At 35.8% G+C, this 18,552-nt stretch overlaps 1 protein-coding gene across 4 annotated transcripts in view; it reads left to right on the forward strand.

Moving 5' to 3' along the window:
* Window positions 1-15,918, forward strand: part of rassf7b (Ras association domain family member 7b) — a 36,182-nt gene extending 20,264 nt beyond the window's left edge. For 2 of the 4 annotated variants that reach the window (NM_197942.1, XM_017356819.3), the window contains 5 exon segments: window positions 6,193-6,339; window positions 6,429-7,312; window positions 12,481-12,637; window positions 14,357-14,464; window positions 15,624-15,918. In NM_197942.1, coding sequence (NP_922933.1) covers window positions 6,237-6,339; window positions 6,429-7,312; window positions 12,481-12,637; window positions 14,357-14,464; window positions 15,624-15,655 — 1,284 coding nt within the window. In that variant the 5' untranslated portion in view covers window positions 6,193-6,236 and the 3' untranslated portion in view covers window positions 15,656-15,918. 4 annotated transcript variants of the gene reach the window in all.
* Window positions 15,919-18,552: the final 2,634 nt, after the last annotated feature.

Raw genomic sequence — 18,552 nt, forward strand, 5'->3', positions numbered from 1 at the left:
TGTCAAAATGAAATGTACTGCAGTCCAAAAAAGAAAAAGAGGCAAAGAAATTTTAATCCTCAGATCTTTTAATTCCTTTTAAGTGCTTAAGTAAAACAAAAACAAAAAAGTATACTTAAATACCCTAAGCTAACTAATGTTTGTCCTGCTGGTGGAAAACAAATACAAAAATAATACTTGTGGACTTTTAATTTATTTAATTTAATTTAATTTAATTTATTTTATTTAATAAATTTAATTTATAAAAAAAATGTATAAAATAAACTAAAGGGTACTTCTTGTTAATGAGGGAAAATGAACAGCTCATGTTTCCAGTACTGTTAAGGATGAGGACACATACAATACGGGCATACAGCTATGGGAGAGTTATGACGCAGTCACTTTATTTACAGTAAGGGCCAATTCACAGAGTACACATTTTTGTGTTTCTCGGAACTGTACTTTAATTGTTTTTAAAGCAGCTGAAACAGAGAATTTACAAGTATTTTACAAAGTTGCATATTTGAATCAATTTGTTTAAAAAAAAATCTTCTTCAGCAATCTACTGAAGAAAAAAATGAAAGTCCCCTCTAGGCATGGGCCAGCATAAGATTCTGATGCTATGATAACCTTGGAAAAAATATCACGGTATCGTGATTACTGCTCTAAAATACAATATTTTTTAATGTCTTATATTTTTAAATGTCTGGGTAAAAAACTACAACGTTTTTTCTCCTTTGAACACAGCATATTTTATTTTAAGAAACATTTAAAGTATTTTGGAGCATCTACCATGTCAGGCTAAATAATTCAAATCAATCATTGACTTCTGTTGTCTTCATTAGTTTCAAACACATAGATTTATTTACAATTTAATTTAAAATTTAATTTCAATTTAAAATGGCATCTTTGGATATCTTTTGTGCTAGAGATACTGTTGTCTTAAAAAACAAAAAATAAAAATGTAAATAAAAAATCTTACACATACCTTAGGAAAGGTAGAGCAGAAAATAGGTTTTAAAACCTTGATTTTTTCCAAACCGCAGTATACCTTGATAACGGTTATCATCCCATTCCTAGTCACCTCTATATTGGATGGCCTAAGTGCGAGAAAATAAAGAGCAATTTACATTTTTGCATTAAATTATTCTTTCAGGTTAAAATGTTACAGAGAGTGACAAACGTTTCAATGCTCAGTTTCAATGCCAGAATATCGCCATCACACTTTACAGATATTTTGGAGCTTTTTATTTTTAAAACAAGATAGAAAGTCATTGTGAAAACCACATATATTTATTTTTACAGGAAAAATCAATTTCCTCCTAATTAGCATTTTTATTGTGTGAAAACAGTATTAACGCTTACGTAAAACAAAACATTCCTCCATTTTAGGTTAACACTGAACTGAGGTTAAATCTGCGAAGGTCATAGTGCAGATAATAAGTCAATGATTACTCTATTTTCCAAAGGTGTGTCTTAATCAAGCCAAAGACATAACATCTCTGTTGCTATATTATTATGAAATAAAAACCACAAAACCTGAGGCATGTTCTGTGGAGGCTGACTGACAGAACATATCTGTTTTTCCCTCCATTTTAATCTTTGACCTAAAAAACATAACAAACCACAAAACCTGAGCTATGTTCTGTGGATCAACTGACTGATGGAGTACTTATCTAAACATTATCACCTTATCTCTGCTTATTTTGTCAAATGAATGATCTAGACTGAAAGGCAGAAGTGTTGTGGCTGTGAGTACAGTACGCACATTCTTTGAGCATGCGAGCACAGTTTCATGGTTTACAGGAATGTGAAGGTTGGTTAATGATTGCCTGAGGTGTCAGGCATTATGTGCAGGTTGGGGACATAAGAAACAATCTACTTCAACACTAGTTCAGAGAGCATATTTAATGAAAGCAGACAAAGAGCCAATGTCTGTTTTTGCCAGAACCAGTGTTAAACATGTGCCTCTTTAAAACACACTTAATAATTATGCACAAAATATTATTGATTGACATTTTCATATTAAGCACAAGAGGGGAAAGCAATTTTGTCTGTTGCCTCAGCCTATATATATATATATATATATATATATATATATATATATATATATATATATATATATATGACTTCTCAGTGTGATGTTTGAAGGGTTTTTAGCTTGCATTGCTGGCATAATGACATATAAGTTGCACTGAGAGACATTAATTTAGTGCCTGATTGTGCATAAAGGGATAGTTCACCCAAAAATGAAAATTCTGTCCTTAAAAATTTTGTGTACTCACACTTAACTTGTCCAAGAAAATAGTAAGTTGTTTTTTTAGAAACCTTTAACCATTGACTTGGATAGAATTTGTTTGTATAAACATCTAGAGAGATGTGGTGTCAGGTTTAAAGTGATCATCCTGTTGTACCTCTTTTGAAAAGTCTTCTTACATCTACATAATTACATACCGTTTACACCACATCTCTCTAGTGGAGCACAAAAACATTGAACAGTGTCAATGTTTTAATAAACTGATTATGGCATTCATTGGTTTTATCTGCAGCACACTTTGTCATTATCTGACTTGTAAAGCAGCATTCCTTATAATCTAATGGCAAAACAGTGAGTGTGTTATAGTTTATGGTGAGCTTGGTATAGTAGATGTTTAGTGGTAGGGATAGTTAAACTTCTTTAAAGAGCACCTAGTTTACCCCTTTTACAAGATGTAAGATAAGCCTTTGGTGTCTCCAAAATGTGTCTTTAAAGTTCCAGCTCAAAATAACCATCAGATAATATACTATAGCCTCTAGAATTTGCCCATTTTGGTTTCTGATTACATTGTAGCTGTTTTTGTAGCCTGTGCCTTTAAATGCAAATGAGCTGCTTCTCCCTGCCCACTGCTCCGACATGCTTGTCTGCTTCTCATGCTTTACGTCAGATAAACAGCTGTCAGTGACAGAGACAGACTCAGGCCCGTTTACACTAATGCGTTTTAGTTTGAAAACGCGTAAGTTTTGCCACGGTTACGCCAACCGTCCACACTACCCCGGAGTTTTCGAGCGGCAAATATGGAGCATTTTGGAAACGCTGGAGAGCCCATTTTCATTCTGAAACGCTGCTGCTCTGTCTCAGTGTGGATGGGGGAAAACGGAGACATCTGAAAACGGAGGCGGGGCTGCTGAGATTCGCTACCTGGTTGGGGCTTTTGTATCCTTCCCTTATTCGTTAAGCCCCGATCACATGACTATAACACATGGCTTTAACGCTACCGGAAGACAACAGACCCGTTTTAACTGTAAACAACAACACAGACACAGAAATGGGAGCGTTGTTTGCACTATTATCTGTTTTAGGCGCCATTGTGCAGTTATTAATTTGTTACGTTTAGTAACAACTCGACCTCGTCGTCTGTCCATAAAAATACCTCTCTTGCTTTCTTTGTCATCACGTTCATTGTTCAACCGGCGTTTGTTGACAAACAATAACCAAATGCAGAGCGAGACACATGCTTCCTGTTTATACTAGAACGCGCTTGCCCAGAGTGCGCGAATGGTCACGTGATATACTTTTTTGGTGGCGTAGTGTGGATGGAGATATGTTCAGAAACGCTAGGTGAAATGCTAGTGTGGACGCAGATCGTTTTTGATCTAAAACACCATTTTAAAACTAAAACGCACTAGTGTAAACGGGGCCTCAGATGAAGCTGACATACAGCTCATTAGTGGAGTTTATTCAAGCCTTTCTGAAATTATGAGTCTCACACAAATGCCGCGTGCAGTATACACACACACACATATATATGCAACTTTAATGGCACCTTGCGACCATGGAAAGACTACATAGCGATTTTACTCTCTTTATTACAAACATGCTCTGCATTAAAAATGTTTTAAACTTATAAAACTTATAAAAATCACAGAGAGTTGTAACAAACACTTTAATCTCAGTTTCTTTGCAAAAAATGTTCTGTGGACATGTTGATACTATATGGTATTATAGAAACATGGCGTCTGTCTATCAATTCAGTGGGCGGGGAAACCTACGTCACGTTACGGTGGGCCTCAAAACCACTGGGATTTGGATCCTATTTTAATGTCAGATCATTTAAAAAAAGAGACTTGTTGGGTTTCTAGCAGCATGACTGTGGACACACTCTACCTACACACAGTTCTGTCCAAACAGCTTACAAAAGATGATTTTCATTATATGTGCGCTTTAAAAATGCATCAATCCTAAATTAATTGCTTGATTGATTTTTTGATTGATTTTTGTCATCATTTACTCACTCTAATGTTGTTTTAAACACTAAAGACTTCTATTCATCCTCAACGCATAATTACAAATGTTTTTAAAGAGCCCTGAAAGATTTCGGTCTCTCATTGGAAAGTTCAAAGAACAAAAATCTATGCTTTAAAGTGTTTATTAAAAATTGTAAAACAAATCCATCAAGCAGTTTAACCCAGGTCATACACATTCACAAAAACTCAATCATTTTATAACAAAAATATAAAATTTAAGCTTCATTTCATACTGTACATCACTGCACACGTTACATATCTGTAACATCAATGCACATACATAGGACATCAAATAAAGTAAAGAGAAGCTCAAACATGCTTGTTTGATTTGCAGGAGACAGTGAGGTTTGTTCTTGTTCATGAAAGCGGACATACTGTATTAGAACTTCCTTTTCACATATTTTAGATCCTCTATGTTTTGCATTGATCAATGTTCAGATATGACAAGCATAGTTTAGATATTCGTGAAGTCTGTTTGAACGGTCTGAGCTTCTGAAGTTTCTGAGACTTTTATTACAGTTTGTTAACATACTTCCAATTGAAACTGAATATTGAGTAGGGGCCGGGGATTTCTTTTTGCGCATCATTGCCTTGTAGCAAAAAAAGGAGGAGGATATAGTAGGAGGATAGCGGTTAGTGGTTGTTATCAAACTGATGTCAACAGAGAGCAAGCGCCACTACAAATGTGGAAGCAAATGGTCAGATTTTTGATTAAAGATTACCTAAACAAACATTTTTTTCCAGTGAATTAACTGCATGGATTAATTGTTCACCTACAATTGTTAACCTTATTCTGAAATGTGGAAGTGCCTTTGTTTTTGAAATTGTTTTAGCACTTCCGATTTAGTTGACAATGGGAGAAATGACTAGTAATAATCAATGCAGTTTGCAAAGTCAAGCAGCATAAAGAGCTGAAATCAATGGAAGTGAATGAAACCAGAAGTCTCGAGTCAAAAAGATTCCAATTCAATTCAATTCAATTCAGCTTTATTTGTATAGCGCTTTTACAATGTAGATTGTGTCAAAGCAGCTTCACATAAATGGTCATAGTAACTGGAACAGTGTAGTTCAGTTTTTAGTGTTTAAGTTCAGTTCAGTTCAGTTTAGCTCAGTTCAGTGTGATTTAATCATTACTGAGAGTTCAAACACTGAAGAGCCAATTCATCGATGCGTAGCTCTACCAATCCTGAACCATGCGAGCCAGTGGCGACAGCGGAGAGGGAAAAAAAAACTTCACCTGATAGGAGTGAAGAAAAAAAATCTTGAGAGAACCAGACTCAGTTGGGCACAACCATTTTAATTTCTCCGCTGGCCAAAAGTCTTGTGCAGAGCTTCAGTCACCGCGGTGGAGGCTGGAAGCTGGCCTCAGCGAAGACTCGCCTGTCCAATGGCTGTGCCATTAAGGTCAATAGAATAACTATGTGCACTAGCAAAATAAACATTGTAAATTTTAATTTCAAATGGATTTTATGACTTAAGACTTTAAGACTTTGATTAAATCTTCAGTTTCATGAAGTGTTTTTGAATGGTTTAGATTTTGGTTACTATTTATTTTTAATAGATGTCCCAGAAGCATGTGAGAATATTGTAAAAATAAATTGGAAAAATTAAATGTTTTTATTATTTAGTTTCGGTGAACTAAGCCTTTAAATTCTAAATGTGTCAAATCCATTTCACATAAAAGGTCAAGTGTAATAATAGGATTATTAAAAGTCATAAAAGTGATGACTATAAAATATCTCACTCAATAACAGAACTAAAGGTCATAATCTGATTTATTATCCCTTCTAACAACACAATAATCAGTTCCTGACAGCACAAGTCTTTTTTAACTTTACCATCTAGTTAATTATTTATATTTATATATATTTAATTAATACTTCTTCAAACTGTACAGTAAGTAACTGTCCTTCACTGTCTGTTCAGCAGAGCATGGTCATGTAGAGAGACCCCTTACTGACTTTCTCACAAAGATGGAGCTGAAGGTGTGGGTGGATGGCATTCCCCGTGTCGTCTGTGGCCTCTCAGAAGACACATCTTGTCAGGATGTAGTCATCGCTCTTGCCCAGGCTATAGGTACGTTATAGAATACCTCTGTTTTTCTCTCTATTTTACCTTTTGACCAGCTGTATTTTAACATTTAACACTCGTAATGTCTTCTTCAGGGCAAACTGGTCGCTATGTTCTCATCCAGAAACTACGGGATAAGGAAAGGCAGCTTATGGCCAATGAATGTCCATTGGAGGCCCTTGCAAAACTTGGCCAGTTGGGCAATGAAGTGCAATTCATTCTACGTCGCACTGGCCCCACGACCAGTGAAGCACCAGACCAAAGTCGGGCCCCTAAAATACATAAACCTACAGATCCAGTTCCCATCAAACACAAAGAGCCCAAAAAAGCTCTTACGTTCAACTTGGGCCCCTCCACGTCTCCCCGAACTCGTGTGAAGCAGGTTGAAAAGCCACCTAAAGACTTCCAAGCACGAGGTGCATCTCCATCGCCCTCTTTGTCACTTGCCCAAGCAGCTCCATCCAAAGACGCTCTCTATCAGCAGATTCTTCGACAACAAGGGCAGCTGCAGTCTTTGCAGGCGCAGCTGGAGGGATTCGAGAGGGAGCTGGGCGTTTGGGAGCGCTCTCCTCCTCCAGCACTTTCTCCTGAACTCCTTGAAGAAATGGACCGCTTACAGCAGGCTTTTAGACGGAGCGAGGCAGAGCTGGCCCATGCTAAGTTTTGGGAAGATGAGTTTCAGTCCGAGGTACAAAAAGAAAAGGACATCCTTCGGCAAAAAAATGAACTCAAAATTGCCCTAGATAAACAAAACCGAAGACTGCATGATACAGACAGCCAATCAGAGCAGCTACAGCGAGAGATTCAGGTGCTCATTGAAACCAAGAGAAATGGTATGCTTCAGGTCAAGCCCAGTGTTGAAGAATCTGTGGTTAAAGCCAAAGAGCAACTGGTCAACCATCAGCGCCACGGGGCTGAGCTGCTGACATCGTTTGAAGAGGTGGATAAGGCACTAAGGCTGGCGGAAGAAGAACTGCAGGTCAGTATTACTGAAACTATTACTCATAATCAAACATACTTTTTTTATTTCTTACAGCTGCATACATCAACCAAGGTGTACAGTAGATCAAGGTCTTGTGAAATTAAAATAAAAAAGTTTTTTAGATGTATCAATCAATATGTTCGTTTTAAGGATGTCTATAAGCCAATGGTCTCAAACTTAATTCCTGGAGGGCAGCAGCTTTGCATAGTTTAGCTCCAACCAGCTCCAACTCACACTCACACCTGATTAGTTGGATCAGCTGTGTTTGACTAGAGATGGAGCAAAACTGTGCAGAGCTGCGGCCCTACAGGAATCCAATATGAGACCTATGTTATAAGCTATTGTGCTCTAAAACAGTGACAAAATTAGCGTTTATAAGATATACACCTGAAATAATCACCCAAAGCTTGCAGTTTGTCACTTCCAAATAAATGGATCAACTTTTTGTTTTTACGTCACCTCATAATTTAGTTTCTCATCAGATCTTCTGACCAATCAACAGCTTTCTAGTATCTGACATGCTCCACCCCCTTCAAGACACTTCTCATTTAACTATAACTTTAGTTCTTCTCATTGAACTATAATTGTGACGACGGAACTTGCAACTTTAATTGCAATTGGTGTTTTTTTTAAACAGTAGGAGCTACTCTATGTCACACTCTCTCCTTGTGTTTCAGGTGAGATTATGTCAAAATTTGAATAAAATGCACATTTCAAAACACTTCACAGGACCTTTTAAGGCTTGATATACTTACCAAATATTCGGCTTAGTCCCTTTATTAATCCATGGTCGCCACAGCGGATTGAACCGCCAACTTATCCGGCAGGTTTTTACGCAGTGAATGCCCTTCCAGCTGCAACCCATCTCTGGGAAACATCCACACACTCATTTACACACACACTCATACACTATGGACAATTTAGCCTACGCAATTCACCAGTACCGCATGTCTTTGGACTGTGGGGAAAACCGGAGCACTCGTAGGAAACCCACACGAACGCAGGGAGAACATGCAAACTCCACACAGAAACGCCAACTGAGCCGAGGCTCGAACCAGCAACTTCTTGCTGTGAGGCGACAGCACTACCTACTACGCCACTGCCTCACCCTTACCAAATATACTTAACCAAAATTTTCAACCAAAATCAAGCCAAAACACCAACTACAAAAGTTGCTTTGGCTGTTAAACACCTTGAAAATCCCATTTGTGTGTGACGATGATAGTACAATTGGTAGGTGGGGCTCTTAGACTAGATTTATAAATCTTTGGTTTATTTCTTGTGTTCAGTCTGCTGAGGTCCACAAATATACACTGAAGAGCTGTTTTATGGCATAAATTAAGGTATAATCTTAGTTAAATCAATACTTACACTTTGTATACTTTTAATACTGTAAAAGTGGCTGCTCCATTAAACCAGGGATGCCCAGTCTTGCCTTTTGAGGACCACTGTCCTTCATATTTCAGCTTCCACCCTAATTAAAGCCACCTCAAGCAGCTAAAGGTCTTTTAAAGTCTAATATAAACTTCCAGACAGGTGTTTTGAAGCTAGCTGAAACTAAACTCTGCAGTACTGTGGTTCATCAGGACTGAGTTCGGACACAGCAGCATTATACCCGTCTGGATAATCTAATGCTACTTATAAAATATTAATTAACTTGAGTAGTTGGAGCACCTTTCAAATTAATTTAACACTGAAAGAAAAATATGGTATATATATATATATATATATATATATATATATATATATATATATATATATATATATATATATATATATATATATATATATATATATATATATATATATATATATATAAATCATACACATTTTTTAATCCAATAGCCTGTTTTGATTTGATGCATTTGTTTTTCATATTAATGTAAACGGCATTGGGTCTATTCCGTTTACTAATAATATGTAGAAATGTTCTATTCTAAAACATAAAACTACTTACAGTAGCTAGAAAGTTGGCTAATCTCATGTAGCCTATAAATCATATATATGGTCAAATAATGATGTAAAAAAACATTTTTTATATATTTGGTGTCATTCTTTTTGTTTTCATGAGCTTTGTAGATGTAATAGATCTGTGCTTGTAATCATAGGTCACGTAAGCTAGCTTTTGGTGCCACAGTTGCATTCAAAATGGCATGTACTTTTTTGGAATGCACTGCGAAGGGATCACAATCTGAAATTCACTAATACTGAACTGTAAAAACATAACTTTCAAAGCAAATCACTCATGAGATAACTTTAAGCTTTTTTTAATCAATCATTAAAAGTGGATGTTGGATTGTTTAAAAGGAATAGGATGTAGGGAGATAACTGCAAATACAACACAACCAGAAACTATGTTTCTAACTGCAGCTCTAGAGGAGTAATTGCAACCAAACATGTTTGCGACGCAGTTTGTGAATTTTCATTGGAACGACGAATGCAGACAACACTAATCACTTAACTATAATTGTGACGATGGAAATTGAAACCTTAGATGGCTCATGATGGTTTTTGGATGGTTGTTTTTACAAAAAAAAAGAAAATTGTTAATAGAAGCTTTTTACAGTTTTGTTTATGTCTGATAATTAGGCCTATGTTCTTCACCATAGCATTTTGTCCACATATTTTGATTTCTGAGTTCTGATCACTACAACTTCAAATTGCAAAGCCCTAAATATTGAATATACAGTTTATTTTTATGGTGACACTTTACAATAAGCTTTATTAGTTAATGCATTTACTAACATGATCTAATCATGAACAACACTTGTACAGCATTTGTTAATCATAATTGAACATTTACTAATGCATTATTAACATCCATGTCCATGCTTGTTAACATTAGTTAATGCACCATGAGTTAACATGAACTAACAATGAACTACTCTATTTTCATTAACTAACGTTAACTAGCATGAACAAATACAGTAGTAGATGTGTTGTTCATTGTTTGTTCATATTAGTAAATGCATTAATTAACATTAACTAATGAACCTTATTGTAAAGTGTGACCATTTTTATTAGTTCTAACAATTCCTGGGATTGCAATTTTGTTGAATGAAATTATCGAATTACAAAAAAATGTGTTTTATACATAAATATATAATAATTACAGTCATATTTTCATGTCTGTATCTCATGCTAACAGTGTTTTCGAGAGCAATTCAGTTAAAAGATCCACATGAACACCATCTGTAGTTGCCAAGAGTCTGAGTCACTTCCAATGTGGAATTGAAAACACAATATGTACCAAATACTGTATCTTCCCAAGTGTCTAATAACCATGGCTTAAAAAACTTCTCAACAAGAGAAGAATTTCAAAAGAGAAGTCTCCCTGTGTTTTTACTCCTAAATAAAAGCTCTAGGGCGAGGCAGTGGCGCAGTAGGTAGTGCTGTCGCCTCACAGCAAGAAGGTTGCTGGGTCGCTGGTTCGAACCTCGGCTCAGTTGGCGTTTCTGTGTGGAGTTTGCATGTTCTCCCTGCCTTCGCGTGGGTTTCCTCTGGATGCTCTGGTTTCCCCCACAGTCCAAAGACATGCGGTATAGGTGAATTGGGTAGGCTAAATTGTTCGTTGTGTACAAGTCTGTGTGTGAATGTGTGTGTGGATGTTTCCCAGAGATGGGTTGCGGCTGGAAGGGCATCCGCTGCGTAAAAACTTGCTGGATAAATTGGCGGTTCATTGCACTGTGGCGACCCCGGATTAATAAAGGGACTAAGAAAACAAGAAAATGAATAAATGAATTAAAGCTCTATTTATTATGTCCTTTCATATCCTTTTTATTATATTTTAACATGTACATAAAAATTTCCATTTGTCAGATTTAACATAAACCAACAAACAAACAAAACAAAAGCCTTTTGTCTGTTTCTAATCTTCTATAGTAAAACATTTCTAAATCCACCACCTTTTAAAAAAATGTTAAATATTTTGGTTCAAAGGAAAACAAAAAAACATAACATTAGCTTTGTAATTTTATTGCCATTAAATAAAATATACCATATACAGTTTAAGTTAAAGTGGCTAGTAAAAATGTACATACAGTATATATTGATTATAGCTGTTCTCAAGTCAGTGGCAGGTTTGACTAGATGTCAGGTTTGGTTTGTGATAATGACTTGCTGACTATACAGTATTTTTTTTCTCCATAAAAACCTCTCTGTAGTAGTAGTTGCCTCACACCAGCACATTACCTGCAGTCACACAAGAGCATATTGTTCCATCCGCATGACTAATTGAACCTCAGGCCATCCTACACTACACCAATTGCTCAAATTGTTGCCTCACTCCCATTTCCAAGGGAGGTGCTATATATGCATCTGTTGACAGGTTGTTGTCATTACCAACAATACAAGTCACATCTACAAGTTTCTATATTAGACTAAATATAATATTCTATGGAAAAAAGACAAAGCTCATCTAGCAGTTCAGAGAAATACTATAATAAACATGCTCACCGCTGCAGGTGTGAATGCTTTCTGGAAAAAAAAAAAAAAGTCAAGCATGAAACAGAGTGATGGCTTTATCTAACAATTATTTCTGATCGTGGAAGTAATGTATGAACAATTACTTCCACAGAATAAATGAATATTATGTCATCTTTTAGTCGTCTTCAATTGTTTTTTCATTGTTTTATTGAACACAAAAGAAGATATTTTGAAAAACTATAAAAACCATTGACATCCACAATAGAAAAAAACTAATACTAAAGAAGTCAATGGTTACAGGTTTCCAACGTTCTTCAAAATATCTTCTTTTGTGTCCAACTTAAGAAAGAAATTTAAACAAGTTTGGAACAAGTGAACTATCTGAACTATTTTTGTAAGATACATATCAATTAACTGTTTTAACTTTATTGTAGAGCATATAGGTCTCAAACTCAATTCCTAGAGGGCCGCAGCTCTGCACAGTTTTGCTCCAACCCTGATCAAACACAGCTACTCCAACTAATGAAGATGATCACATACTCGTTTATTTAGATCCGCTATTTTTGGTGAGGTTGCAGCAAAACTGTGCAAAGCTGCGTTCCTCCAGGAGTCTGAGAGCTATGTTGTAGAGGTTAAGTCTATGCGAGTGTTTTACTACAACGTAAGAGATACTAGTGAACATTAAACATTAATTTTGAACACTAAATCTAACACTAAATCTCTCATATGCACCCATGTAGGCTAAAAGTAAAGAACTGGAGGATCTGAATAAGGAGCTGCGTCAGTGTAACCTGCAGCAATTCATCCAGCAAACAGGAGTCACTCCAGCACAATCCAGTCAGCAAACCGAGGAGATGGACTTTGCTCTCCTCAAGCCTGACGGACAGAGTGATGAAGGTGTGGAACATTACAATTTTCTCAAACATTTCCTAACCAGATGCTTTTATACTTTTACATGGGGTTAATATAAGTTTTCTGAATATTGTCTAAATTTAAAAATAGCTAAATCAAATAACATGCCAATTAGTTGGTACTTTTTTGTGGAATTGATTTATTGTTATGGAGTATTACAGTATTTATGATAAATTGTATTTTCCTGAAGATCATTATTTAACTTTTTTTAAATATAAAAGTATGTGCATTTATAATATTTAATGCACCCAAAAAGAAAAAATATTAGCTCACCAAAAAGAATATGTTCACTTCATTTACTCAGCACAATTTCTGTTTTATTGAAAGATGTTTTCAACACATTTCTAAACTAAAAAGTTATCTTTGCCATGATGCCAGTACAGAATATTTCACTCGAAAATTCGACAAGTTAGGATGTTTAGGCAAGTCATTGTACAACAGTGGTTTGTTCTGTAGATGATTGAAGAAAATATATCGCTTAACACCCAAACTTTGCGTACCCGGTACTGGGTCCGTGACATCATTTACTTCCACATTATTTAAATATTAACGGTCTGTACTAGCCCATTACCCCCATAAGTGGTTCCATCCTTTCATCAGTTGGAATAGAAAAACTTTTGCATAGACTGTAATTGCATAGACATTTTTTTTTACTTTTTTCCTGTGATCACTGACATGTGCAGGAACCACCAAAATTGATTACAGCATCCTAGACCACACAGAACCTGAACACGACAAAATTTGAGTTCGCAAAAAAAAACAGCGCCTCTTTTTTTGGAGGGTTTATTAAAACACAGACTACATATACAATTATTTTAATCTCTTTTAACCGTGTTTTATGAAAATTTAAAGGTTTTATTTATAAAATTATGTCAAACTTTTGTATTTATACCTCTGCATGTGGATTTGGGAAGCTTTTGCATTTGGGTAGACATAATTCAGGAGTAAAGCCTAAAATAGCACTTGACTTTAAGAGGGGCTAAATGGGGACTAAAGAAGTCAATGGTTACAGGTTACCAATGTTCTTTAAAATATCTTCTTTTGTGTCTGTCAGAAGAAAAAAACTTAAACAAGTTTGGAACAAGTTAACTTATTCCTATGCTTTATTCATTCATTCATTCATTCATTCATTCATTCATTCATTATCTTTTCGGCTATTAATATTAACCTTTAAATGTTTTTTAAAAGTTAAAAACTGCTTTTATTCTAGACCAAATAAAACAAATAAGACTTTCTCCAGAAGAAAAAAAATATTATAGTAAATAATGTGAAAAATTCCTCGCTCGGTTAAACATTATTTGGGAAATATTTAAAAAAGAAAAAAACTTAACAGGATGGCGAATAATATTGATTTCTAAGTTTCTTTCAGTGGAACACAAAAGAGAATATTTTGAAGAATGTTTGATGCATGACGCCCATAGTAGAAAAAAATACTATGGAATTCAATGGCTACCAGTTTTCAACACCCTTCAAAATACATTCTTTTGTGTTTAGCTGAAGAAGGAAACTCAAACTTTTCATTCCTTTGAATTAATTATACACCCGTGTAAAAGTGAAAATATTTTGCTTTCGATCTGTTCATCTTGGGGCCACTTACAGAACAATCTAGGTGTCTTTTAATCTCTTCTCAGAGTGTGTGTTTACTTTTACAAAGGCAACTTTGGCTTACATGAGTTCGCAACTTTTTTTGTGTGTTTATAACAGATTCAACTTCCTCCATCTTGGAGTTTAACCCTCGCACTACTGCCAAGCAAATCCTAGGAAACCCGCGCAGCCTCCAGAACCCGCTGGTGTCCAGTCTTCATCCAGAGGGTGTGTATGTGTGACACGCAGCTTGAACACTGCTGCCCTCTCCTGGCCTAAAACTCCTGCTTGTCCACTTCTACCTCTTTCTGCTTCCCAGAATGCTTTATCATTTTACTACACTCTGCTCTGCTCTCTGGTTGCTTTTTGTCCTGGGGAATGCACTGTAATTGCTGATCAGTTCAACTCTACTGCCAGTGAGACAGAATGTTGACATTCACTATTATTCATTTGTTCTATGAGCAAAAAAAAAAAAAAAAAAAAAGCATGCACACTTTGCCTTATGTTGTTTCCTATAATTAGACAAAAAGTAATGCATTGCGGCTAATAGTGGCAATAAATAAAAAGAAATCACCCTCAGATTTTGCTGAAACCTGCATTGCCTTGGGTTTTTTTGTTTCACACAAGGCTTAGCTAAATCATTAGCTACTTATGTGCTTTGCCTTATAGTTCCTGTCTGGCACAAATGTTGTTGTTAGAATGAAATAAAGTAGTTAACAATCTCATGTATTTCTATGAAACTGCTTAGAGTGGATTCTGTTCAGATTGTGCATAGAAATGTTGCAACAGAATCAAGGTCAGACTGTGAAAAATGAAACATTTTTACAATTAAACAGCAAAAATCAATCCTAGGCACTCTAAAAATGTGGGGAAAAATTGTAAAAACCTTTATTTACATGTCAATAAAGGCTTTTTAATAGTTTTTTCCACATTTTTTAAGTGTCTTGGATTGATTTTTGCTGTTTATTCAGATGAATCCCTTACCCAAAGGAATTATTAAAGCTACCACTGAGCACCTTTTGTTTCATTTTGAATTTTTACCTTTATTTTGAGCATTTATGCTGCCTTCATTGTAAAAATTCAGGTTCCACACAATTCATTCATGTTGTCTCAACACAAATCAATATATGGATAATAGTTCATTTAACAAATCTAAGTGGATTCAACATAAAACAAATCTCAAGAGTTGAGTTGTTTTAACTCATTCTAAATAGTGGCTTAACAAAATCCTTTTTTGGGTGTTTTCTTTCCTTTGTTTACACTTTCCACACCTTTTTCTCTCACGCACTCACCTTCATCCCATGTGTATTTAAAAACATGTATTAGGATCATTCTCCATAAAGGCCAGAGCCTCATTCCATTGTGTATGTGTGTGTGTGTCTTGCAGTCCTGTCATCAAGAGAGACATCATGGCGATAAAGTCCGGACTGCGACACAAGGAATTATTCACTGTTCACTTTATATTATGTCTACTTCATTATGATTTTTTTTCTAAATATTTTAATTGTATATTCTTTTGTATGATACTCTGTGAAATGCATTCGTGAAAGTATAATACATTGATGTAAATACAGTGCTGTCTTTGTAATTATTAAATAGATTTTTTATTGTATTTTAACAACCTGCGTATATATTTCATTAGCTAAAAACATTCTGAAATAAAAAAAGATATGATTGAGAAATTTCTTGTGTCATGTTGTGTCTTGTTGATTTCCCACTCTAAATGTATTTGCTTTTATATCCATATACTTTTTATTGATTTTCATTTTAACACAATGAATGCACTAAGATAACAGACATAACATAACATAAAAAAAACATATTTAGCAAATTTTCTATACTTGTTTTTATTTTTTCCTGTTTATTTATCCTTTTGAATTGCATTACGGGACCTCAATGTTTCTTACAACAACTTTTAACCTTGAAAAGTTAGAAAAAGAGACTTTTTTGAACATTTTTAATAATTTAAAGTGATATATTGTCTGGGTTGGTGTTGTATAATAAGCAACAAAAACCTTGTAATAAACTGACTGTACTTTTTCTCTTAATTTACAGACTTATTTTCTCTGTATATTATTTCTAATACATTATATTATTTCAAACTACTAAAATGGCAATAATTTTCAGAACAGAGATCAAAGTCCCATAATGTAATACACAACCGTAAATAAATGGCAAACTCTTCTGATTCACAAAACATAGAAATTAAATACAGATATTATTGAGTGTATACAACACTACCACATGGAATACACAACCTGATGCATGACTACATTACAACGCTATTACACCCCATACATTCTTTTCGGCTTAGTCCTTTTATTATTCTGGGGTTTTCACAGTGGAATGAACCGCCAGCTTATGTTTTATGCACCCTTCCAGTTGCAACTCATCATTGGGAAACATCCATAAACACTCATTCACACTCATACACTACGGCCAGTTTAGCTTATTCAGTTCTCTTAGAGCGCTACAGGTATATGTCTTTGGACTGGAGGGAAACTGGAGCACCCAGAGGAAGCCCACACCAACACAAAGAGAACATGCGAACTCCACACAGAAATGCCAACTGGCCCTACCGATGCTTGAACCAGTGACCTTCTTGCTGTATGGTGATCTTGCTACCCATTGCGCCAACGTGACCCCATACAGAATGTTGGTATTTATGCTGTACTCAAACAGTAAAGCATAGCTTTTTGCAACTACAATCATTTATGCTTGCCTTGAAACCCAACATTTATGCCAAATGCATAAATGTAAAATGTAAGTAGCCTATGTACTTGCTATTGTCAGTATACTGTAGTCAGGGGTGTCAAACTCAATTCCTGGAGGGCTAAAGCCCTGCACAGTTTAGTTCCAACCCTGCTCCAACACACTTACCTGTAGGTTTCAAACAAGCCTGAAGGACTCAATTAGTTTGATCAGGTGTGTCTAATTAGGGTTGGAACTAAACTGTGCAGAGCTGCGGCTCTTTTGGAACTGAGTTTGACACCTGTGCTGTAGATAGACAGACACTACACTGTGTGAATATAAGAGCGTGAACATGCAGCTAAAAACAGTAATATAAGGGGAGTCCTTTCTAAAATGTAGCACAGAAACCATTCACAATTTGTTCTACTCAAAAAATGCAGGATTCTACACCATGTTGTCCTAATACAAATCGATCAAGTTAACTTTACAAATTTAAGTGGAGTGAACATTAAGTTGTCCCAAACAAATCTCAAGAATTGTTTTGACTCAGCTTATTTTAAATAGTAGTTTGTTTTAGTAAGATCATTTCAATGTTCATTTTGATCATATTGTGCGTAGACTGCTATCAGATCTGCGCTTTGTAAATGCCCCCTAATTAATATCATTACCAGTTGATATTATCAATCATCATCAGCAGTCAGTTGCAAATATGAGCAGCAGAACCATTACAGTCAACTGAAACACATACTGCAGTATTATGCATGTTTTATGGTTGTTTTTGTTGTTGTTGTTGTTGTTGATGATTTAGGAAAGGGATGAGATAAGGGTGAGGCCTTATGTTAGTGAAACATCCAACAAAAAATAATGAACATTTTTAAATCCAAAACATGTTTAAAAGGGTTATAGAAATATCTTGATTGTATGCTAAAAAAATCATGCTGGCAGGCTGAATAATGGCTCACAGTCTGGGATCCATTCGGAAGGGCTCATCCCTATGCTCTAATCCAGGGGTCACCAATCTCGGTCCTGGAGGGCCAGTGTCCCTGCAGGGTTTAGCTCCAACCTGGATGTTTCAAGTATACCTAGTAAGACCTTGATTAGCTTGTTCAGGTGTGTTTGATTTGGAGCTAAAATCTGCAGGACACCGGCCCTCCAGGAACGAGTTTGGTGACCATTGCTCTAATCCCTTCGAAGGGTCCCTCTGAAGAGATTAAAGTATGAGCCCTTCCAAACTGAAGGCAGTGTGTGACAACAAACAACTTCCATGCTCAACAGATCATGGCCTACAGTGTCCTTCAATTCTTCATTTCCAAGGGCCCTTTAAATTGAGCAGTTTTGAGCAGTTCAATTTGGTGACCATTGTTTTCTCTCCAAATTGCCCTTCAGAGAGGAGCGGTATATCTTGTTTGTGACACATCCTATGTCACATTTTTGTGTGATTTGGGCCTGACAGTCCTGTCACAACCATATAATTTTTGCATGCCCTAGTAAATGATTATTTGACCAAATAGACAAGACACTGTAAATATGAAGCTTTTTCTGCTTTCCAAACAGAGCTTCTGCTTTTGAGGTTGCTAAAAAAATGGATCAAGAGAAAGGCCAGTTCCAGGGCCACAACCTTTAAA

The sequence above is a fragment of the Danio rerio genome, chromosome 7 (assembly GCF_049306965.1).
Source record: "Danio rerio strain Tuebingen ecotype United States chromosome 7, GRCz12tu, whole genome shotgun sequence".
Lineage (NCBI taxonomy): Eukaryota > Metazoa > Chordata > Actinopteri > Cypriniformes > Danionidae > Danio > Danio rerio.